The sequence below is a fragment of the Anabas testudineus genome, chromosome 13, assembly GCF_900324465.2.
Source record: "Anabas testudineus chromosome 13, fAnaTes1.2, whole genome shotgun sequence".
NCBI classification, from domain to species: domain Eukaryota; kingdom Metazoa; phylum Chordata; class Actinopteri; order Anabantiformes; family Anabantidae; genus Anabas; species Anabas testudineus.
In genome coordinates this window covers 5,519,379-5,544,087 of record NC_046622.1, presented here as the reverse complement: position 1 = coordinate 5,544,087, position 24,709 = coordinate 5,519,379, and the positions used below count along the sequence as shown (strand labels likewise).

At 38.3% G+C, this 24,709-nt stretch overlaps 1 protein-coding gene across 2 annotated transcripts; it reads left to right on the top strand.

The window, feature by feature from the left end:
* Positions 1-699: 699 nt before the first annotated feature.
* LOC113170254 (glutamate receptor ionotropic, kainate 1) lies at positions 700-24,366 on the top strand. Of its 2 annotated transcripts, XM_026372275.1 has the most exons (16): positions 700-787; positions 906-1,116; positions 9,335-9,502; positions 9,622-9,879; positions 11,818-11,999; positions 12,747-12,800; positions 14,032-14,205; positions 14,919-15,062; positions 18,876-18,983; positions 19,874-19,987; positions 20,077-20,280; positions 20,381-20,604; positions 20,848-20,966; positions 21,158-21,375; positions 21,766-21,991; positions 22,134-22,423. In XM_026372275.1, the coding sequence occupies exons 2-16, from the start codon at positions 1,032-1,034 to the stop codon at positions 22,421-22,423; spliced, it is 2,568 nt and encodes an 855-aa protein (XP_026228060.1). In that variant the 5' UTR covers positions 700-787; positions 906-1,031. The 2 variants fall into 2 exon arrangements, with proteins under 2 accessions (XP_026228060.1, XP_026228067.1); XM_026372282.1 differs by lacking the exon at positions 700-787 and having other exon boundaries at positions 1,032-1,116; positions 22,134-24,366.
* Positions 24,367-24,709: the final 343 nt, after the last annotated feature.

Genomic DNA, 24,709 nt, shown 5'->3' with positions numbered 1-24,709 from the left:
ACTATGAGACTGTGTCAGATAAACAGTTTGAGGTAGTTAATCTTCAAGGGAGCATCACAGACCAGTTTGAAGATTAGATTTGCATTTCCATCAGGACTGGAGCAAAGATTTAATCATTCCTCGGTGTACCAAAGCAAAGACGTTGTCGAGGTCGAATGTTGCCAGATTTGAAGTTAATCTTCAGGACGTATCCATGTTTGCGGATCAGCGGCTTGGCTGTGCCCTCAATTGAGCGCCTGCACGGGAGGGATGCTCAGTAGTGGCAAGTCAGCCAAAGACGGGAAGAGTGACACAGGAAACAGGTCAAGCTTGATTTCATAATAAAAGCATTCAAGTAATGGGTAACCTAAGATCCTGCAGAAATAGATAAATAACTTATCATATAAGCCTTGGTGATTAGGAAATTAGAATAATAAGAAACACATGTTCAGCTCAAAATGTTAAATTAACTCTAGGGAAAGTAGAGCAGGTATAAAACAACATATTAAATAAGAGTCTAATTTTTTACAATATTTATCAGGAAACAAGCTAAAAGACTCGTATTTTGTTTAGTGACTGAAGTACATGTTTCCCCATGTTTCTCATTAAACAAGCAAAGTTTTTGTTGCCACACGGTTGCTTATTCAGCTTTTATTTTGAAAAGATGTAACTAAAAATGCTGTTGTCAATTATTGCAAGCTTAACAGCAGAAGCACGGCACACAGTCCTCCTCCTCAGTTGCAGCCTACAATTCAAGTGTGCACCGGGAAAAAACATGATAAGAGGAATGTCGGGACACTGAATATGGGTAACAAAACCTGACTGGCACATGCAGGATTTCAAAATGGGAGAAGTGGAGTTCTTTTGATCAGTGTTAACTGCAGCTGCAGTGTGATTTTGTTGTTTGTCTCACTACAACATGTAAGGAATGGATGTGGGTCAGATGCCAGTTTATTTTCATTACGGATACAAGGACTGGCAAGTTCTCAGCATGAATTACCGAGGGCAGAAAAACTGATATCAATGTTAAATTCGACCCTGGAGGGAGGACCATGGCGAAAAGGAAGGGACTGTTATTTTCACTGCTGTACTTTATGGCAGAGTTTTGGCTCACTGCACATCAAGTCCTCAGAATTGGTAAGTGCTAAAACTCTCATATATTTTTGTGTTAGTTGCTTTCCTATTGACTGTTAACATAAAAACACTGTATAATCACCACCCGTATTAATAATCAACCCCATTATTAAGACTTCGGGGTTATCCATCTCTTTGAATGCGTCTAAGTACAGAACTGCACTTTTTGTGGTGACAACATAATGTTTTAATAACTTATGGTGCATACAGAGTTTATGTTACAGTTCTTTAAAGACTGCATCCACTAATATAAAGTGTTCGTCTCAGTAGCTGTAGGTAAGTCAGTGGCTGCAGCATACCCTTTAACTCCTGCAATAATTAACCAAGACTTACTATTTATTTCCATTAAAGGTTTCCTGTGGTGAACCACACTGTGGAGCATTCTGCACATTTGTTCTCGGCTGTGTCTTACAATCAGATCATCAGGGATGTTAAGGGTTTCACTGGAAACTTTTGTCCTTGAGAGGCATTTTTCTTATTTGTTATGATGTTTGTACATTACAATTATATTTTTATTTTCTCATACTGAGGACAGAGTAGTGCTTGTCCACATGAAACAACTCTATTGGCTTTCATCAAAATCATGTTAATCCACTTTGGTTGGCCGACCCCAGAGTCTCTCTCTCTGTTCCTCCATGTTGACAGTGTGGTCAGAGGCAGAGGAGTAATTAAGTTGCCCTACTGCTGCATTTCAAAGCAGGTACTGTTTGCATTATGATGAATTTGGCACAGATGAATAAAAAAAATTAACAGTGATCTTTCTCTTTCAGTTATATTTGGCTTCTCTTCTACACAACGGACTCAAAAGCTATTTAGATTTGGTGCATATGCATGCTAATAGTCAATGACAACTGTGAATGTGGATTAGAGCCCAGTGTTGTCTGCTGAGAGTTGACAAGAACTTTGCTGTCAACTTCACTCTGCACTTGTAATTATACAGTGTTCTTGCTCAAAGTTTCCTCCTTTGATTTCTTATGTAACTTTTTCAACAATATGCCGGTGTTCGCCTGTTAATTAATGCCCTCTCCTCTTCTCCCATTGGCTATCCACCATTCATCTCTTGGGTTAGAAGATTGCATCACAAAAATGAGATTTTAAATTCTGGCCTCGAGACATACTGCTGTGCTCAATGCCCAGGGCGGCTGTAATTTTCGAAATATGCTTCACTTCTAAAGGCTTTAACAATCAGACTTGTGGTGTTGCATAACTTTAAAGGCTAATAGGGCACTGCCAGCTTCCCATTCTAACAATCCCAATCTGTGCTCTATATTGTTAATCTCCCTCTAATCTATCACTTTCAGGGGTCACCTAATCGTTGTCATTCTCTTCATGACCCGCACTCATAATCTCTCCCCATATGGTGTGTGGCTTGGTTCAATTAACATTTCCTGTTTTGGCACGTGTTGGTATCAGATTGTGACTGACTTCCACTCTTTTCAGTGGGGTTTGTTATAATGGTAAATCTTCCCTTAAACAACTAACACTAATCTTCTTTATGCAGAAAGTCTCTGCACAAAATATGGTACTTAGGCAGTGACCAAATCTCATCAGTGCAGAAGGCACAGACGCAGCCGCTTGCGGCCTGGTCTCCATTTCTGACACGTCCATTCTGATGTATTAGTAATAGTTTGACTTCTTTACATATGATTGGTAAAAGGTGTGATTAGCTACCAACATCTAGTGAAATAACATTTGATGTAAGCCATGCAGCTGGTGTGGATTTTCTAGATGTATTGATAAAGATTAGAAATCTAGTTTTGATTCCTGTGGGATAAATGTTTTGATGTTGGGTTGCAGACAGCCATCCAATAAACAGAGAAACCTCAGTGCCTCACATCAAACAAACATAGTAGACTGGTTAGGACCTCCTCATTCATTCACAGTCTGGCATGGGCCCAGGCTGAAGTGGTGCTGGTGGGGGTGGAGGTGGGGGGGTTTCTCACTGGGAACCGGCCCAGAATGGAGAGAACTGAGAACGCAAAACACTATGTCATTGTGTTCGTCTGCTTTAAAAGACTCCCTTCATGTGATAATTGCACATAAAATCATACATTAGAATCAGGCTCTAAAGATCGGTTCTTAAAAATTGGATGAAAAATGTTCCACCCAGCTGCCGAAACATGAACCATGTTATTTTTCTTGCTCTCTGTACTGAAGGGATGAACCGATTCTATTAAAAGAAAGAAAAAAAAAAAAAGCATAGCCTATGGGTTTATCAGCATTTGCCTGCAGCAGAAGGAGAATCTTTTGTTTTTGTGACCTCCTAGCATGCATCACCCCAAAGCATTGTCTGGCCTATTAAAGATGAGATGAAAGCTCAGTGATCCTGAAAATTGTATTGGAAAGTAATTAATGGCAGCTATAGCAAGAGTTTTCATTTGTCCTCTCTTTATAAATTACATTAATTATAAAGCTGTGACTGAAAAGAAAAAAAAAAAAAAAAAAAAAAAAAGAATAGTAAAGTCTGCATAGTTCAAATAACAAGAAGGATGCTTTGCTAGCCAAAAAACAAAAAAGCTTGGCTTCAAAATGTGTATTTATATACTGATGCTTTTATTTCTGCAGACTGAATGTGGATCTGTTCAGAATACACAGTCAAGTGCAACAACTTTATGATTTCATCTGCAACTTGTACATCTTTAGGTAACTTAAATTATCCCAAACAGCTCTCTTTCCTGTCCAGTCATTCAATTGTTTGCAAATATCCTATTGAGTGACTATAATGATCAACGTATCATCTGCAAACAGAAAGTATGAGCTGTTTATTCCACATTTGATCTGCATCTCTACTAAAACTTGATCCAATTTACAATGTTGGTTGCAGAATAGATAGAATAGGCAACGAGTCATGAACCCAACGAGTTCCATTTGTGTTAAGGTTTGATACACAGCAGTTCATATGCTAATCTTATTTTACCATTATAATCATCACGCTATCCATCCCATCTTCAAACATTTGCTTTTCTGTTTATATTCAGTTGAACAGAACTTAATCTCACTGATATTAGCTTAAAGCTGATAAATTGTGTCTTGTGCCAGAAGGTAGTTTACACATTTTGGTCACAATTCTTTAACTGAATCTAAACCAAATTTATGGGATGCTCAGGAATATTTTTTATACAGTGTATATTTTATAATTGTATATATTGTTAGATATACATATCCTGCTTTCTTATGTACATATATTTCTTAGTCTTCTCACTAAATTATCTTCAAAGTCACAAATTGTGAACATATTTAAACAAAAACAGTCATGATCTTTTATGTCGTTATTGAACGCACCAATTAAACATGCAAAATTATGGTTGAACAATGTAATGGCAACACTAGGCACGTGATGTTACTAAACCTGGAGTCCAAAAATGAAACAAGAATGGATGTTTAGTTTAGAAGTGGCATGACTTAATAAAGCAAACAAAAAGGAACTCTCAGTGTCCATGTGCTTTTTCCAAGCCATGCATCACAAAAAGGATCCAGGAAGACCTAAGATCAAGAGAACAACCTCAAGGAGCTTAGATATTTAGCACTACACTGTTACACATAGTGTCTATAAATAGAGCCAATTTGGTACTGTGACTACTCTCCATAGAAGTGGCACAACTGAGAACTCTAACAGCTTAAAACCTGCAGGATTCATTGGAGCAGGTTGACATCTCTGTTCTGCAGTAAGATGTATGAGTTAACACCAAGGTGGTGGTCTCTAAAAAGAATTCAGGTCCGCACATCGGACGGGAGCAAAAACCTTTTACCACCAAAAAGTAAAACACCAAAAGCACAAGGGTGACAGTCAAAGAGGACCACACATCAATGCATCAGCCACAAGTTCCACTGCTATAGTCCAAGTTACAACAGATGCATTTATTATCTAGCCACACTTCCTAACACTGATTGAGTATGACCATTCATTTGATTTAAACCCCATTATTATTTTTTTTCTATAAGGTTTTGAAATCAGTAACCTGGGCAGAGGAAGCTGATCTGAAGCAGTTCTGAGAGGAAAATATGGTCCAAAACCCCTCCTGGATGTTGTTCAGGTCTAATCTGCAGTTAGAGGAAGCGCTTCTTGCAGAAGGTGGTTAAGCCAGTTATTACAGACACAGTTGCCTTTATTTTTTCCACCATTACTCTGTATGTTTAATGGCTGTTTTCAAGAAACACATGAAAGATCATGACTATGGTCAGGAAATTACAAACAGTGCCAAAATCTTTTATTGTACATATATAAAACAATTAATTTCAATCAATAAATCAGATGACTTAATCTCAAATATCAATATTGACTCAAAAATACTAAGTTATGTCCTGGATATTAGCGCCTGTTTGGCTCCTCAGGTGTGGTGAAGGTTTTTCAGCAGGCAAAGACGGAGATGAAGAATTATGCTGTGATCAAAGGTGGATATCTTCCACATATCTTAAACAATTGCTACATTCCCCGCTCAACTTTTAAAATGTGTCCCTAGAAGGAGAAAATCATTAAATACAGTTTCAATGTTGACTCCGTCTCACTGGACCATAATTGTTACAGCCTGGGGTAGAGGCAAACTTAATTATTTTTCTGGTGATATGTGCATAGTCTTAATTGAAAATGCCGGTAGAGATAAAACTATGATTTCCTGTCTTAGTTTTCAACCACATTAATACATAAGTTAATTTGAAAACAATTTTCTGAAAAAGGAATTGGAGAAATATTTCAGCTTCACTCTAGATGTCTTGATGGTTTGTTGTGGTCATGGTACGGTTACAGCAGAGCTCTGCTGCACAGTATATAAGCACCTCAGTTGAGTAATACACTTTTAGTCAAGCACTCAGCTACTTTCTACATTATATACAGTATTTCCAATAGTGTTGTGCTTATAAGGACCAGTACTGATTGTTTGGGTCGGCACTCTACAGACTCAACTGCATACAAAAATCCATCACACCAACTCATTACAATTTAACTACAAATTTAAGATTTTATCTCATGAAATAAGCAGATGATTATGTTTTCTTTTACTATAGAACGTCCCTTACAAGATTCAAAGAGGAAATTAAACAGTGCAATAGCTTTTTTTTTTTTTTTCCTTTTCCTGACAACAAAGTGTTGTGCACAGTGCTCACAGGATTTGTGAGCTGGGGAGTGGGACAGGGCTTTGGAAATACAGTGGGAGAACTGCTTTAGGTCTGTCATATTCTTTCTAAATGGTTCAATATAGTTTCATCAGTCCACAAAACATTCTGTCAACACTGCTGTGGAGTGTCAATGTGCTCTTTCGCAAACCTCAGGTGTGCAGCAATGTTCTTGTTGGTAAGCAGCAGCTTCCTTCAAGGTCTCCTGTCATAGAAACTCTGCTTGTTCAATGTTTTACCTACTGTAGACTCATGAACACAGATGTGAGCCAGTTCCAATGATGCCTTCAAATCTATGGCTGTCACTCTGGGTTGCTTCTTTACCTCATTAATGAGTGTTTGTTGTGCTCTAGAGGTCATTTTGACTGGTCGCCCACTTCTTTGTAGAGTAGCCACAGTCCTGAAGTGTCTCCATTTGTAGATTGTTTCACTAGCTGTGGACTGGTGTCTTTGACATCATAACAATTCTTGATCATCGATCCTCTGTAAGCTCGTTTTAGCAATGCATTGCTCACATAAGCATATTCTTCTTGTGTGCAGTAAACATTTCTTCAGACATCTTGCACCGGAGTAATTACATTACTACATAAATAGTCAACTACAAAAAAAAAGTCAAAATATCTAAATAACAATAGCTATTTTTGCGTTTCAATCAAACTGGACTACATTTGAGGAAAACTAAAGTACAGATTGGAAATGTTGCAGTGATGTTACAACTCATAATTTTGTTGTTGAATCCTTAATAAGATCTGTAACATTTGCTGCAGCCTCTGCACTTGAAGCAAACAAACATCAAGACTGGCTAATCCTTTTCTCAATTTACATTAAAAAAGCAGCTCAAAGGACAAAGTAACATAAAAAACACTGAGATGGAATGCATTTCCTTGTCAAAACTGGGGAAAGGTTATTGTATTTTTGCCTGAGAATTTCATATTACAGTGGACAGAATTAAGGACTTCCAGGTCCCAGCAGCTGCTCACTGAGGCTTGGTAACCATAATTAGGATTGGCACTTTCAAGCATGCTTTTAGTGACTGGGGAGTCCAGACAAGGCTCTCTCAGTTTGGGGTTTGAGGCTATGCTACACCAAAGAAAAAGGTCATTCACAATCAAGGTCTCAAGGGGAGCTTTTTAAAGGCCTGCACTTTCAAATCAATCACAATTTCACAGGCAGTTCTTCAAAGACTGTTAAAGAGTGCAATGACCTACTGCCATCTGTAGCCTAACTGTTGAAGTGAGGTCATTTGCAAACTACTGCAGCATCATAATGGCCTCTTTATTATTTGTGACAAGATAATGTAACTATTGATTATTATTTTTGGCAAACATGAAAACAGTTAATCTCAGATTTGTTTTAGGATAAAGAAATGTGTGATGCAGAAGCACAGTTTTATGTAATTTTAGAACTGTATGCCTGGCACTCGAGCCTGGCTGGGGTGATGTATGGTCAGAATTCTGGCCGTGGCATGCCAGACCTGTCACCTTTCTGAAGCAGCATGGAGGATTAAGAGTTGGATGGTTTTCAGAATGATTTTCTCAACTTTGAGACAACCCCCATCCTTCCTGTGGCTCTGAAGCACACAGCCAGCTGAAAAGTGATTTTTGTTTAATAGAGAAATGTATCTTTCAATTACATTTTGACAGTTATGGTCTCGGCTCAGTGTTCATTTCCTTGTCCTACTCAGACGGAAATGTGAAATAGGGGTTTCATTTTAAGAGGCAGAAAAGGCAGCACCCAATTTCAGTGCTATATTGCTAGTGTTATATTATTTGTTTATAATATTTGTCAGTCCTTCCTAGTACAATAAAGATTGATACTTTAAATTACCGTTTGGCACCTTTTCCAGCTGACCTGATATATAATAATGATTTTCTGTAATGAGAAGTTTAAAACAATTAAGTAGCAGAAAGCAAATGTTTTTATACGTATAATTGTTTTTAACACACTCACCCTGAATTCTCAGACTGCTGGAGTCAAAAACAATCCACTCAAATATACATTTTAATTAATTATTTTCCCAGGGATGATAATTTCGTCCCCAGAGAAATAAAAACTACATCAGAAACGATTTTTAAAATTTACATTTGCCTTTATAGTTATAATCTATAATTTTATTTTTCCTTCATAAAGAAAAAAATGAACATGATGTCTCCATTGAGACATCATTTCCTTTTACCACCTTTGTTTCTGTGGAGAAGTAATTGTCATCCTAGAAAAATTGTTCTTGACTCCAACCCCTTAGAAGAGTCTATGATGATCTGGTAAATAATTTCAAACTGTAAAAGAGCTCTGCAGAGTTAGAAATGGTCATGATATCCTGCTTTACAGGATACTAAAAAGTTAACACAGTGACTAAAGTTTATATTATTATATAACATTTTTATTCTGGTGTTTGAGTCTGGTGTTTTACTGTATTATACATTTCAAGCAATGCTATATAAGCACAGGATGCCCAGTGCATGATAAAAATAAACACAGTCTTTCATATCTGATCTTGTTGATTTCTGGTGTCTATATTATACTATATATCATGAGTTGGTCGATACACGTGTAAGTACATTTTCATCAAAACCAACCATTGTCTAGAGTAGTAAACTAAAAAAATACCACAGTGTGTGAGGTAGGTGAATGCAAACGTTCCTGCTGAACCGGATATAGAGTTAAAAAGTAAAACAAAAAAGACGAGATGCTTTTAAATATGTACCATAAAATTAACGTCAACTCTGTCTATTACATGTGAAACTAAGCTAAACTTATCTCAAAGTGTTTTTACAGTAAACCCACACTTTTTTAAAACCTATTCTGTCAACTTGGAAAGTTTTGGTGATGTAAATAGAATGAAGTCAGTGAAAGTTAAGCTTTTCTCTGAATGAGGTCAAATCCCCCCCCCCCACAAACAGGTCCCTCACTGGCATTATGTGACAGACGTACAAAGAAGATTTGGCCACATTATGCCACTGTAAGAATTCAGATGTGGTAACCTGCTTAATTAAAAAACAAACACTAGAACAGAGAAGAATAACTTTGCTGTGTGCAGTCATTCGATCAACGGCTGTTCTCTTATTGTAACTTGAAAACCTGCTCATCAGCCTGTTTCTACTCTTCCTTACAGGTGGCATCTTTGAAACACTTGAGAATGAGCCCATTAGTGTTGAGGAACTGGCCTTTAAATTTGCTGTAACCAACATAAACAGGAACCGGACCTTAATGCCAAACACCACGCTGACCTATGACATCCAGAGAATAAACTTGTTTGACAGCTTTGAGGCCTCAAGAAGAGGTAAGGATCATCTTATTTCATTCTAAAAACATTTTAGGGTGAAGAATCGATGAGACAGTGTGTCTCTGCTGTTGGTCATTTGTTTTTCGCTCTCTCCAATTACTGTTTCATTACTTCAGCCTGTGACCAGTTGGCACTGGGTGTGGGCGCCGTATTTGGCCCATCTCACAGCTCATCTGTCAGTGCAGTCCAGTCTATTTGTAACGCCCTGGAAGTCCCTCACATCCAGACGCGCTGGAAACACCCATCAGTGGACAACAAAGACAGCTTCTACATCAATCTCTACCCCGAATATGCCTCCATAAGCCGAGCGGTGTTGGACATAGTGCAGTTCTACAAGTGGAAGACAGTCACTGTGGTCTATGAGGATGCAACTGGTGAGTCGAGATGAGATTTGATGACAGAAGGCATATGGTGTTAATCCCAGAGGGAAATCCAGCCATCAAAATAGTAGTAAAGCATAAAATCAGTGGTACAGGTGAGCTGTAATATAGCAGGAAGTAATTGCACAGAGGGACATACACAAAAATAATCAGCTAGGAGGCGATGGACAGTAAGGCTAGACGCAGTCTCAATACATTCCAACGTTTCCTATAGTTCAACACAACTTACTGTAAATAAAGACAAAATGCAAATCACCTATAGCCATTTGACTAAACATGGTACAACTTGCTGGCATGTTCATAGCTGCTTGTGCTGTATGTTGAGATGTTGGTTTATCAGGTACCTCCAAACAACAACACAACAAATTCATTCTGCAGCTCAATAATAAATGCTAGATTCAACAGACACCAATGGTGTAGCCTCCTGTGCAGGTTACAGACTACACAATAGAATTGCCAGTGTACTACAAAGTCGCTGAAACAACAGTTGTTCAAGCATATGGCAAACAGACACACAATCCTCATCCTCTGGAACACAGTCACTGTGGTCTACGAGGATGCAACTAGTCAGTCAAGATGAGATGAGATTTGTGTGTGACAAATCTCAAGACATATGGTGCTGATCCCAGAGGGAAATTCAGCCATCAAACCAGTAGTAAAGCATAAAATCAGTAGCACAGGTGTGCTGTAATATAGCATGGAGTCCTTACACACAAAGACATGGTAACTGTGCAACCCATGGGTGAGTGTGATGCTGCAACCAGATCAACAGTATTCCCTTTACAAGCACAGAAACACATCACACAGCAAAGTGAGGAAAGGGGCATGTGTCTTACCTTTCACAACAGCTTCTCCTCTGAGCTCATCTTTGCAAAGTCCTCTCACCTGACTCCTCAGACAGCGGCAGCCCCCGTTTCATAGTTCATTTGGGGGGAAACGAAGGATCTGATGCAACGTATTGTAATCCTGCAGTTGGGGATGATTAATTGTTCCTCTTTGCCGCCTGTGCAGAGCTGCGGCCTTGCACATGCTCTCCCGACTTCTTTCTTTAGTCCATGACGAGGTTTCATCCAACAAAGTGGTGCTGTTTTCCTAACTCACGCAAATAATGTGCAAACAAACAGACTCGTCCACGCTGTAAACCTTCAAACACAAGCATCTCTTGACTCTTGAATCGATGTATCGACAACACAAACAACGTAACAATCACCAAACACCTCCTGCCAGTGCGTCATGTCCCAACATCTCCAGCTCAAGACTAATTGAAGCTTTTATTTTGAAAGTCTTGCCCTTTGGTAATTTCAATGTGACCACATAAGAGAAATAAACAGTTTTTAAAATATTGAAAGTAGTATAAATGTTTATTTGATCGTTAGGAGAATACAATTATGTTAAGCAGCGATTAAATGAACCACACAAGATGAAATAGATGTATAATAATATAAATATATCATAGAACACAATATACAAAGTGTTTTTGTTGCCATCTGGTGCTCATGATCAGCAAAATCTAATTTAAAAACTAAAAACTAGCTTATGATGTTAAGTTGTTGTTTTTGTAAAGCTGGAATATCCTTCACCCACATGCTGTAAATGGTTTTTAATTGGTGCACTAAGATTAAAACAGTTTATTTGGATATATTTTGTATAGATCTGTAAACATGAAACATTAGCTGCTTAAGCTATCAAAACATGTTAACACCATGAAAGTTAAATATTCAAACAGTGTGAAAAACTGATACCATTTAATTAAATCAGTATAGTGTAATGTATAGAGGTACAGAAGGCATTTACTGTACATAACACTCTTTTTAACCTGCACATAAACAACCCTTTAAATTGGAATACCTTATAGTGAATTGCCTGTATAGTGGGTTTGTTAACATCTGATCCTTGAGTCTAGTAATGGTCTTCATCGTTGTTTTATTTAAGGGCTGATTCGTTTGCAAGAGTTGATCAAAGCTCCGTCCAGGTACAGCATCAAAATCAAGATCCGGCAGCTGCCAACAGGAAGTAAAGACGCCCGTCCTCTGCTGAAAGAGATGAAGAAGGGGAAGGAGTTCTTTGTCATCTTTGACTGCTCTCACCAAACCTCTGTAGATGTTCTTAAGCAGGTGAAAAACACAAACATCAACATGTACCAACATGTAGTCTACACCGGACAGAAGTCAGTTTCTTCAGGTTGCATCTAAAATGCAGGGGCAGATCTACAGGGTGCAACCACAGGGCTTAGCCAGTTACACTGTTTCTCCTAAATACCGCTTGGACCTCATTTTATTTTTTGTTGATGTAATTTCCAGTGTAGTAATGCAAGTGCAAAAGTAATATGTACTAGTATTTATTGGCTATTTTCTGTGAAAACAGATATGGGTAGGTTTTTAGAGTTTACTGATACATTTCAAAATATATTTACAAATCACCAAATACTGCCATCTCATGCCAATGCTCAATTTGACCTTTTCAGTGGAGACTCACCATGTGCTTTTTCACATTTCTGCATTGCTTTTGGTTTAATATGCACTATGTGTAAGATTAGTCAGAAATCCTATGTTCATATCCAAATCCAAGCAGAGCTTATTTACGAGCCAGACGTACACATTTAGGACCAAATGCTGGACAGAAGATTAATTGGAGACACTGCACTAATATGAGCAAGCTGTGACGTACTATATGCCCTCTTGCATTCTTGTTAATGAAAACTATGTAAACAATACAAAATGGATGAAAGGTATGATTTGCAAGAAGCCCATGGTATCGATATGGTTCGCAGGCCACAAGAAGATTATGTTACATTCAAAAATCTTGTATGGCTGTAGAATGAGAGGGAAAACTCAATCAGTCTTTCCTCTGATCCTGTTTAGATCATGTCTATGGGGATGATGACTGAATATTACCATTTCTTCTTCACCACGCTGGTAAGAAAATCACATTTCCTAAATTTCTCTCAACATATTCTCAAGAATATGTAAAAGTTGTTGTATTTCATAAACAATGACAAGAAAAAGTCAACATATTATTGGATTTGTACATTATAATGTTTTACAATGTAATGTAAACAAAAATAGCAAAATGCAGACAACACGTTCCTCATTCATCTGTAACAATCTAATCAGCAGGTAAACCATTTAACATCCTACCTTTTATAAAACAACTACAGTGCCATTTGCTCAATCTATGGTAAATTTGAAGGACTGTGCAAATTCATTTTCCATGTAAATGAGAACTAAAGATGGACAAACAAAACAGCTTACCTACCCTGCAATTAGTAGCTGCAATTAGATCCCTTCAGGACAGAGGACACAGTATATGCCCAAGTGTACATTTATTCAAGAAGACCTGTACTTGCAAGTTTTCCTCCTTGAGAAACTGATGCCTCACTGCTCCTGAATTGGCTGACTCATTGAGTAAAACAATAAAGAAACCAGTGCACACAGACTGTGCTTAGGAGATTCAGGTCAGCTGGTCTCATAAGAGTTGCGTAAAAAAAGAAAATCCTAATAAGCAAAGAAGCAAATCAGAAGAAAAGGTACAAGATGCACAAAAAATAAATGTAAGATGGCTGGATAACTAAAACCAACACTTTTGGACTGATGAGTCTATGTTTGAGGTGTATAGATCCAAGTGAAGAACAGACAGTACAGAACAACCAGCACAGCACCTCATAGAGAAGTGCTGCAGAAAGCCTGGGAGGAAATCACATCTGAATATCTGCAAAAGCCGATCAGTAGAATGCCACAGATGTCAGGCACACATACGTGTGTAGGGTTTTCCAAACTTTTCCTTGCCAGCGTATGTGTTTTTTACATTGACATTGACGATTTAAAAAACTGGTGTATATGTACATTGGTAATTACCCAGTGATTGAGTGTCTTTTATCCCACACAAGTTTAGATGTGTTTTCATCTAGATATTCAGTTATGCAAAGATTATGCAGATGCACTCAAACATCTGTGGTTTGTTTCATAATAAGATTGCTGAATGTTTGCAGTGCCCTTGGCATAATTCCATGGTATTATACTGTATGGTGTTCTGCTGTTTTAATCAAGTGTCCTTTTACCCTTGCTGAATAACTCACACCTTCTTTTAAGTCTTTTAAGCAGATCACAGAAATTCTGCATTGATGATGGTGTTGTTGTTCCTCTACAGGACCTGTTTGCCCTCGACCTGGAGCCATACCGCTACAGTGGGGTCAACATGACGGGCTTCAGACTGCTTAACATAGATAATCCTCAGGTGGCCTCAGTGGTGGAAAGGTGGGCCATGGAGCGACTGCAGGCTCCCTCTAAAGCTGAAACTGGAATGATGGAGGGGATGATGACGGTGAGTTTATATACGTACTCCCTGTCCTCGTTTTAACCAATGCAAGGGGGCATATGGCTCAGTAGGGACAGCCACGTTACCAGTGTCTGTACTGATGATATACTGTAAGTATATCATCAGTAAATGAACTGTCTATATCAACAAAGAAATGTTTGACTTCCATCCTTTTTACCAATTGGTTTGATTTGTATTATTAACAATATGTATGTTCTCTGACAATTTGATTATAGTTATCAAACATTTTTTATTCACAGATTGTTAACATTACCTGTCAAACTTGTACAAATACCAAATAAGACTTTTCAAAAAATCAAGGATTTCATATATATAAATATCTGAACACCTAGACTATTTTCAGAAGCTGCACAAGATCCTAACATAGATTGGATCACAGCCCCCCCCCCCCCCCCCCACACACACACACACTTGAGTCACAATGCAACAATTTGCCATGTTGCTTTCTGATTGTGTGTACAATCAGTAAGGTACTTTGGATAAAATTGCTCGCCAAATTGTGCTTACTGTGGCTGATTGTGACTGCCCGATTGATTGCTTTCCATGCAGTTTGTAAAAGTGGTGCTGCGTTTTTTTTTACTATTCTTTGAGGAATCACACAGTGCAGTTCATGTACATCGACAGTCCTGATATGATAAGTGCATGACAGGATTAGTGATCCCTGCTGATGGATAATAACAGCTGTGTTCCTCTTTCAGACTGAAGCAGCTCTGATGTATGACGCCGTCTACATGGTGGCTGCTGCCTCACAACGCGCTTCCCAGATCACTGTCAGCTCCCTTCAGTGCCACAGACACAAACCCTGGCGCTTCGGATTACGCTTTATGAACATGCTCAAAGACGTGAGTTAGGTTTATGAATGTGTGACATGCGCCCCTCTTCCTCCATGCATCCATCCGCTTCACAGCTTGCCGCCTCTATTTCATTTCCTTGGGTGCAAGAGCAGAAACTGTAGAGTTAGGAGATCTGATCAGGTGTAGTGAATGTGTTTGTGATGATCACATTCAGAATAATTTCAATAAGGGATTGATGCGGGTCTGCATGTTTGAGTGTTTTTTTATTTAGATTGGTGCATTTTCAATTTGCTACTGATAAGAGCTTTTTTAAATAAATGTAATGAATGAAGAGGATAAAACAATAAAAGATACTAAGACTTAGCATTTGGTGGAAATGTCACTCTCGATCTCTGCTGTTTTAGTTTTGAAGGATGCCATACAAAGTATACTCCAACCTAAATATTCAGTTATTGAAAGTGAACTATTGATCTGACAACAACTGTGATAAGGAGACAATGAGACAGAAGAAAATTTAAAAGCACTGACAGATTGAAAAACCATGCTGTCGGTCCAGTGGTAATTATCTCAGTAAAATTATGGAAGTGGGCTTCCTCGGATATATCAATTTAAATTTAATAGGTTCTCCTGTTATATTGCACTCTCTAATTAGAGGTTTCTTTGACAAATTAGCTTTTCAACTGTGAGTGGAGAGAGAATATTGAAGGACATCGGCGATGCCAAAGAGCCAAGAGAGCAGACTGAGAATAAATGAACTTATCAGCTGCACAGCCTCAGCAGATACTGTCTGTCTTCAGACTTGTGATCAGCATTTCTACATAAACACTTAGGCATGATAGATTAGCTTTTTATGATGACAAATGATCAATGAATTGTTCAGTATTCTGTTTTATACTCAATAAACATGACATCTTAAATCTTCTTCAGCATTGTTTTCATTACAGTGCACTATATAAATCTACCATACTGATGTTTGGAACTGAAAGTTTGAGCACCTTCTGACAACACTTTTTTTTTTGTTAAGTTGCAATAGTAGAATAGGATTTTGAGCAAATATTAATGCATTGTTCCATTTTTTATGATAATCATTTGCCTTTGGCACAGACACAGTTTACAAATACATTAAATGTCTTTCAGTTCTTCTATTAGGGATTTGCTCCTATTCTTCCTTATCTCCTTACCTCCTACCTCTGAGGTATTCTTGGGATCTACCCACGGATTTGCACACAACTGTATTCTTGCATTTTTTTCAAAGCTTACCATATAATTACCATGTGAAGGCTCAGCAAAATCACACACACAGTCTAGCATGGAGCTAAGGCAAGGTGGCTGCTTTATAGTGAGGGAGCTGATTAGGGAAGGAGGCACAGGTGCAACACAGGCAACTAAAGACTGCTGGAACATGAACGATTAGCAGGGTCTGAAACTATATAGAAGTAGTAGCAGGCAAAATATTCAAACTGATCCTAGGAAATATAAGAAACTATGACAGTTGGTCTTCGTTATTTTTATTACTATATAAAAATCAAGATGAAATTTGACACTGTCTGTTACAGTGAACATCTTGATATCCTTATTTTTATCAGCTGTCGATGCGTGGGAGTGCTGTTGAGAATTAGCATGGCTGCCTTCTGTCTCGCATTGATTTTTATTTGTGCTTCCTGACAGTTAGAAGTTAGTAGAGGTCGTAGTAATTGTAAGTGCTGACCAGCAGTAGAGGAATTTCAAGTCTCTGCTGTTGATAAGTCTTTTGTGCTGCAGTAGATAGAAATGTGTGAATCTGACTTGACAGCTTCAGATACATGTATTTGAAGTTGAACAGCTATAAACTAACTAGTGTACATCATGTTACGTAAAGTGGCCTTAAGCAAGACGCTGAATGTAGGGATGCTGCTCAACCTTAGACTACACTTTGCTATCACAAGGAAAGGAAAAAGATTCCCTGCAGGAATAAATACAGTGTCATATACTTAATGGTAAATGTTAATTTTTGCAGAGATTCATAAGCTCAGCACAAAAAGCTCTCTGTTTGTCACTGTGTCAGATAGAGGCATGAGGGGGAAGGAACAGGTTTATCTGACCATACAGTATGTTGCAGTTTCAGAGCTCATTTTCATCCTTTGTATCATCTGGACTCTCCAGTCGGAGACGATCCATGTCAAAGTTGCATGTACAGTAATGACACCAGCATGTGGTCGAGACAGAGACACTTTTGATTGGTGAGGATTTAAAAAGATACTTAATGACAGGAATAAATCTGGACTTAGGGTTCAACCGGGTGTCACTGCAGATGTGTGTAATAAGACTGTGTGAAGAGGTCTAATCAAAGAGTAACGTCACCAAATGATACCCTGTAACCTTCTGTAGATGCTGATTTACACAATGATCCTTGCATTAGAAAGTGACATTACACTGGGGATAAAAAGCCTAATGATGTCTAGTTTTATCTTTTGTGTTTGTCTAGGTGAAATGTTAGTAATGTATGTTTCTGTTTATTAAGAGCCAACATTAATTTAACTTAAGCCATAATGTAATGCGTGTGAAGCAGTGCAGCACTTTACCATGATGGAGTTAAATTAATTTCACTCTTAATGTTGATTTGTTGATTGCTTGTTGCACATTGTGATGATTCAGGGTTTATTTGTTATGGTTCCAGCAGACAGGATGAATTATGGAAGCTTCTGTATGAAGGAAGATGATGAAACATAAAGGCGCAGTATAGTTTGGAATATCCTAATGTACCTGGAATCAATTTCTATATTGAGTTAGGAGTATTTTGTAGAAGTTAATTCTAGCAGTAGGGGACAGTTAACCATTTCTATTCCTTTAATAGTCATTTGTTCAGATTTTTGTGGTTTTTAGTTGAGGTTTGGAGCGTTTGCCAGAACTGCAAGCTCAGTGGAAAACATGAGGAGCATGATGGTAAACGTCAACATAGCCCTTTGAAGGAAACTAGTCCTGCAGCTCTTCTTGTGTGTACCGTGCTTTATTTCCCCAAATGTTTCTGTTTCTGTTAATAGCTGTATCCGTTTTCAAACACACTGTTTATTCCTGTAAGCTGCACTTCCTAGTAGCTAACAAGAATTCATGTTTGAGAGAGAACTACTTTCTTTCAGAGAACATCCAGCTGTCTCTTGTTTTTACTGTAGCAATAAACTGTTCACATGAAGTTAGTTTATCTTACTTAGCTCAGTTTATCAGTGATATTATATAAATGAAGGAACAGCAGCATGCGTTTTGTTTCGTGCCTCTACATCAGTATCTAATTTGATTTTTTGCCATTTAGATTTACAAATAGGAATGGGACTGTGTTACCCGCTGCATGTTGGATTTGATACATAAAGAATTCATGTTTTGGTCTGAATGTTGATAGAGATTGTAGATACCAGTAAACTGTCCAACTCCTCCCATAAAGCTGCCTATGTTAGAATATTACTGATATGTAGCTCATTTCTCTAGAACCTATGAGATAGAAATTTAACCTGACCTAACCTCATTCAAGTGAGCTCACTTCATTATCAGCTGCATTCATGTATCTCTGAGTATCTTCTGCTTCCCACCCACTGCTCTCCTCTCAGACAGAGGCCTTGCCTGCCTGCTCCATTTACATCAACGTCCACTGTGGTTCATACTCAGAGACACTTAATATTTCCATTGAGGATCCAGCCAATGCAAAACTGTCTATTAAGATGCAGTTAGCTTCCGTTAATGTTCTTTACTTAACAGAGAGCTCATCAATTATTCATTCCTTAAGAATTGTTTTCATTTTCTCAGGCTTCTGCTTGACTTTGCATTTATATATCTGACAATAAAGAACTGAGGGATTCATTGGTTTTGTATTCTGCCCTCTCTTTGCCACAGGCGCAATGGAACGGCTTGACGGGACAAATAATTATAAACAAGACAGATGGCCTGCGGAAAGAATTTGATTTAGATGTCATCAGCCTCAAGGAGGATGGCTTGGAGAAGGTGAACTATCTGACCCGCATACACTGTCACTACAGGCTGTTATTGTAGCCATTAAAGCAGTGCTGAACAGAGAAGAAAAGTAATATATACCAAAGACAAACGAGGCTACTGCTATTCACAGTACCTGTGTGACAAGATAACCTTCTGTAAAACAACAGACATGCAATTTGCTGAAAAATACCGAAATCTCACAGTGTCCTAATTATGCCTAAAAAAAAAAGCACCATTTTGAAGTGTTTTGACACAATAGCTCTCGCAAATAGGTGTAGCTGTCTTTTTAAGTCTTTTTCTTAGTGGATCTTTGAGCACACTGACAAATAGAACTGTTGACAGGTTATCTGTTAATGGCATATCTCTTTACTACAAAGAATCTAAACTCATGGCTATAGAGTTTAAAGTTTCAAGACTGAAAATACAACTAGCTTTAATGAGCTATAGTTTTTACACGTTTTGTACTTTTCATGACGTTTAGGTATCTGTGATTAAAATGTTTTCTCTATTATTTCTGCAAGACGATCGCAGGCAACAGCCGCCTGAATAAAGTGTGGAAAAAGGTCTGTACGTTTGTCCCAGCAGACTAAAGGAATATTGTCCATGTTGACTAAGTCACTATATGTGGTGCTCTCTGTGATGTCTCCCCTTTCATAAAATAAAAATAAGTTTAAGGATCTGATGGGAAGAATTGTTCCTCATTTCTGTACTGGGATTAGATATTGTGTCGTGTGTTCCTCTTCTCTCTCCTACTCAGTCATCTCTGTTGGGTTTTCCAGTGTGATGTTTCTGCACCCTTTCTTTTCCCTTCTTTGCATTTTGACCATGTGACGGCGACTTGGGCTAAGGATCTTTGATTTTGATTCAGTGTGGTTATTTGGATGTTTAATCCTTTACAGATCGGCGTGTGGAACTCCCAGTTAGGCCTTAATTTAACAGAAAACAGCAAGGACTCAACCACAAATGTCACTGACTCAATGGCCAACAGGACTCTCATTGTCACTACTATTCTGGTATGAAACAGGAAAAATCATCATAAGTAGCGTTTAATCATCACTAATCGATGAAACTAATGAATTCCATACTGTGCTTTTTTTTCCAGGAAAATCCTTATGTCATGTATAAGAAATCTGATAAGCCTCTGTATGGAAACGACCGCTTTGAGGGTTACTGTCTGGACCTACTGAAAGAGCTCTCCAACATTTTGGGCTTCTCCTATGAGGTAAAGCTGGTGTCTGATGGCAAATATGGAGCACAGAATGACAAAGGGGAGTGGAACGGCATGGTGCGAGAACTGATTGACCATGTAAGTACAAACCAGTACACAGTAAGTGAGGGAATAGCAGAGTGTTCAGCAGTATCAACTGTTTCTGACTGTGACTGTACTTGATGTTGTCCTGTGCCAGGTGGCTGATCTTGCTGTGGCGCCTCTCACTATCACATATGTGAGGGAAAAAGTGATTGACTTCTCCAAGCCATTCATGACACTAGGGATCAGCATCCTCTATCATAAACCCAACGGCACCAATCCTGGAGTGTTCTCCTTTCTCAACCCACTCTCTCCTGATATCTGGATGTATGTGTTGCTGGCATGTCTTGGTGTCAGCTGTGTGCTATTTGTCATTGCCAGGTACACTACGAAATCCACCGTTGAACGTTTATTAGAAACAAGCTTACTTCCTGTTTGCATAAGGCCTTTGAATTTATGAATAGTCAAACATTAATGTCTATTAATTGGCCACATTAATATTTCTGTTTAGTCTAAATGACTTCTCCTGTTTGCATAATTTCATGAACAACAGCTTGAGAGCCGTCCAATCATCATATTATATTACATTATTTATGGTAACTAAGCTTGGTTATTCACCTTTAGGTTCACGCCCTATGAATGGTACAACCCTCACCCCTGCAACCCAGACTCGGATGTGGTTGAAAACAACTTCACTCTGATCAACAGTATCTGGTTTGGAGTTGGAGCACTAATGCAGCAAGGTACACGTACTGCAATTATAATTGTACCATGTTTCATGTAGCTTTTATTCTGTTTTCATATTTGGAAGATGTTTCCCTTTGGTTAATCACCTTTAGCCATCACGTCAATTTTTGCTTCATATTGTAGCTGTCATTGCCTCATGATGGATTAGTTAATTCACCTTTGTGTTATTGTGCTCTTTTTTTTTCAGGATCTGAACTGATGCCTAAGGCTCTCTCGACAAGGATAGTCGGTGGAATATGGTGGTTCTTTACATTAATCATAATCTCCTCATACACTGCCAACTTGGCTGCCTTCCTCACTGTGGAGAGAATGGACTCGCCAATTGATTCTGCAGATGACTTAGCCAAGCAAACCAAAATAGAGTATGGTGCTGTAAGAGATGGATCCACCATGACCTTTTTTAAGGTAACCTTCTTTCACTGTACGGTAAATGGGAAAATAATTTGTTTAAATTAGCCTGACAACTGTTACCCTTGAGTCATCAGGACTCATTAGTGCCGCCCAGTGGGTTGGCATACAGGTTAGTATCTTAGAAACTTCCTCTAACATCTACCAAATACCTCGTCAAAAATCTGTGGGCATGAACATTTCTAAATGTAGAAACAAAATGTTATGAACTGATTTGTTTGCTCTTGCCTTGTCCCATCTTACTGAAAGATAAAATAGTTTTACTCTGCTGTGCATGATTGCGCCAGACAGCAGATATTATACAAACATCAACTGGCCATATGTCAGTTTTATCTGTTCTGTGTACTGTATTGTCAGCTTTCATATATCTTTATTCTGATTCAACAGAAATCTAAGATTTCAACTTACGAGAAAATGTGGGCGTTCATGAGTAGCAGGAAGAACACGGCCTTGGTGAAAAACAACCGGGAGGGGATTCAGAGGGTCCTCACCACAGATTATGCTCTTCTGATGGAGTCAACCAGCATCGAGTACATCAGCCAGCGCAACTGTAACCTCACACAGATCGGAGGCTTGATAGACTCAAAGGGCTACGGTGTGGGAACCCCAATTGGTAAGAAACTACACAGTAACAACTATAGCTGACAAAACATGCAAAACAGCTGTTACAAAACATCAAACCAAAAGGTGATGCTGCTGCTTATTGTAGTATCAGGCTAATGTTTTTTTAATCCTTCCTGTATCCTTCACTGTAGGCTCCCCTTACAGAGACAAAGTCACCATTGCCATCTTGCAGCTTCAGGAGGAAGGAAAGCTTCACATGATGAAGGAGAAATGGTGGAGAGGTAACGGATGCCCAGAGGAGGACAGCAAAGAGGCCAGCGCCCTGGGTGTGGAGAACATAGGGGGAATCTTTATTGTACTGGCGGCCGGACTTGTCCTCTCAGTTTTTGTAGCAATTGGAGAGTTTATTTACAAATCCAGAAAAAACCTGGACATAGAGGAGGTGAGTGTTGGCCAGTGCGAATGGCACAACAAGTATTAACACACCAGAGGATCCGATCTAAGACTGTTACTTCGCGTTGTCACTGTTGTCTTCAGAGGACTGCGGCGAGTCTGAATGTGTTGAACTGCATTGTTACAATCAAAACGTAACTTTTTAAACTCAGAGTTTAGTGTTTTCAGTAGATTGATGTAGCGCACATCAACACGTCTCGACTGGGAGAATACATACGAATCCCTTTTTATGACAGGTGGTTGTTGACTTCTGACATCATGACACTTCTTGACCATCTTGGCCTTGCTGTTTTTTGCAAAAAGATAAAAAAACACTGTAGCTTTGTAACATTGTTTTGTGTGGACAAAAATACGTGTTGTCAAGCCATGACGTTGTGGATATGTGATGGTAAGTGGTATCTTCTGAGGCATGTTCATTTCAGAAACAGCAGCAGGGTTGAAAGGATAGCGCACAGAAAGGCACGTAAGGTAACAGTAACTACTTCTTTTGTATGTACTCACATATTTCAATTAATCTTTTGATTTATTCACTGATGGTTGTTTCTGATTTGTTTATGGATGAGTGCTCCCTCATCACACTGCTTAATGTCTATTCTTTTTTTTTTGTATCATATGAAGTTCATGAACATGCATGTATACGTTTTGTCATGTTGGAATCGTTTCAGAACGACTAAAGTTATTTGAGAGCGTTTCATCCTTAAACCTTTTGTTTCTGCTTGGTTTGGTTTTGATTGTTCCCCTTTCTTTGCATGCAGAGCCTTTTTCCCTTAATGGATGGAGACGTGATCCAAAGCTTTTGGGATTCTTCTGACTTCTTTTTGACACTTTTGTTTTTGTCAATTTCTGAGTAACAATTTACAAAGAAACTTCACACATTATCAGAAAACAGAGGTTACATGTTACACAACCTACTGGACTACGCGCATTTTATAGTCTTTTCGTAATTTTGTAATATACAGATATACAGAGTCTTGCCGTATATCTAACAGACTTTTATGCATTTGCAAATCACTTTGCCCCTATACATTCACCATTACTGTAAAGAACTGCTCTCATGTATTTAAAACCATTATTTAAGTTGTTTCTCAGTGCACAGAATGTAAAGCAACCATTCCTGGAACAGTTCAGATGAAGAGCGGTGCCTCACATACCACAGGATCAGCATTTACCTGCGTTCACCTCTGATCAGACCCATATTTACTTCATTCACACTAAGGCTAGAACATACTGTAACAACCTCAAGGGTACTGGATTATAAAGACGTATTACACTTAAAAGTGTTCGAGCCCTGTCACACAGATTAGAAAATCCTGCAGAGGTAATGAAATTCTCTCCCAGAGCCTGACAGGTAACACAGAGCTTTACTTGTTTTGTGTCTGCATTATATGATTTGTGTCACAGTCAGTGTGATGTGAAGGAATTGTAGGTTTCAAATAAGTATGACTAAGGACAGCTGAGTGGGATTTGTGAACAATCGTTACCTCTATTTGAAATGGCTATGTTTTTGTTAAGAGATGTGCTATTCAAATGCTACATGATAAATCAAACTAAATGGTAAAGTTGATTATGATCTTTAGCTTTATTTGTTTTTTTAAACAACATGATTTCTTACATCATACAGCCATCACTGCATTAAATTATGACTAATTTAAATGTGAATGTCAAAACAATTCAATGATAATTAAGTGATATTGTTGCATCGTCCACAAAGAGTCACTAGTATATATATAGGTAACAGTTCATATTTGATTATCTCATTTATATACGTGTTTATAAGTTTAACCCTAGCAACAATTTGAATGTAAGATCAATTCTAAAAGAGCAGCAACAAAACTAGAATACTCATAAACATAGTACATGTAGTAAACACCACAACAATCATACAGAAGCCTTTAGTGCTCAGTTCTGAATGAACAATAAACATCTTGTTTCTTCTGATTGTTTCAAAGAAAACATATGATCACAGGTCAAGTCGAGCAATCACCTGGAACTCTACTGTGATGCTGAAGCAGCAATGGATTGTTTGAATTTGACCTGACAACTAGTGCGAGTTGCATTTTTCCTTCAGACCAAATTTTGCTCCCACATTTTCACCTCTATTTATGAATAAAGATGAATCCATTATCTTTATTTCAAATGTTTTAAATGTTTCACAGAACAGCTTCAGATGAATACTAGGCAGCTAATACTCAGTTGGGAACGCACTGGTCACATTTTTAAATGAATGAAACATATGAGAATTAGACACAAGTGAATCTGGATCAGCTATGGGCCAATGTAATCAGTCTAAATCTAAATGTTAATGTCAGTAAAT

Bases quoted from the DNA above. Each gene is read 5' to 3' on its own strand.
- LOC113170254 (XM_026372282.1), top strand. From the start codon at position 1,032: ATGGCGAAAAGGAAGGGACTGTTATTTTCACTGCTGTACTTTATGGCA. The intron at 9,880-11,817 runs GTGAGTCGAGAT...GTTTTATTTAAG, and splicing joins GGTCTATGAGGATGCAACTG to GGCTGATTCGTTTGCAAGAG. The intron at 18,984-19,873 runs GTGAACTATCTG...AATCCTTTACAG, and splicing joins AGGAGGATGGCTTGGAGAAG to ATCGGCGTGTGGAACTCCCA.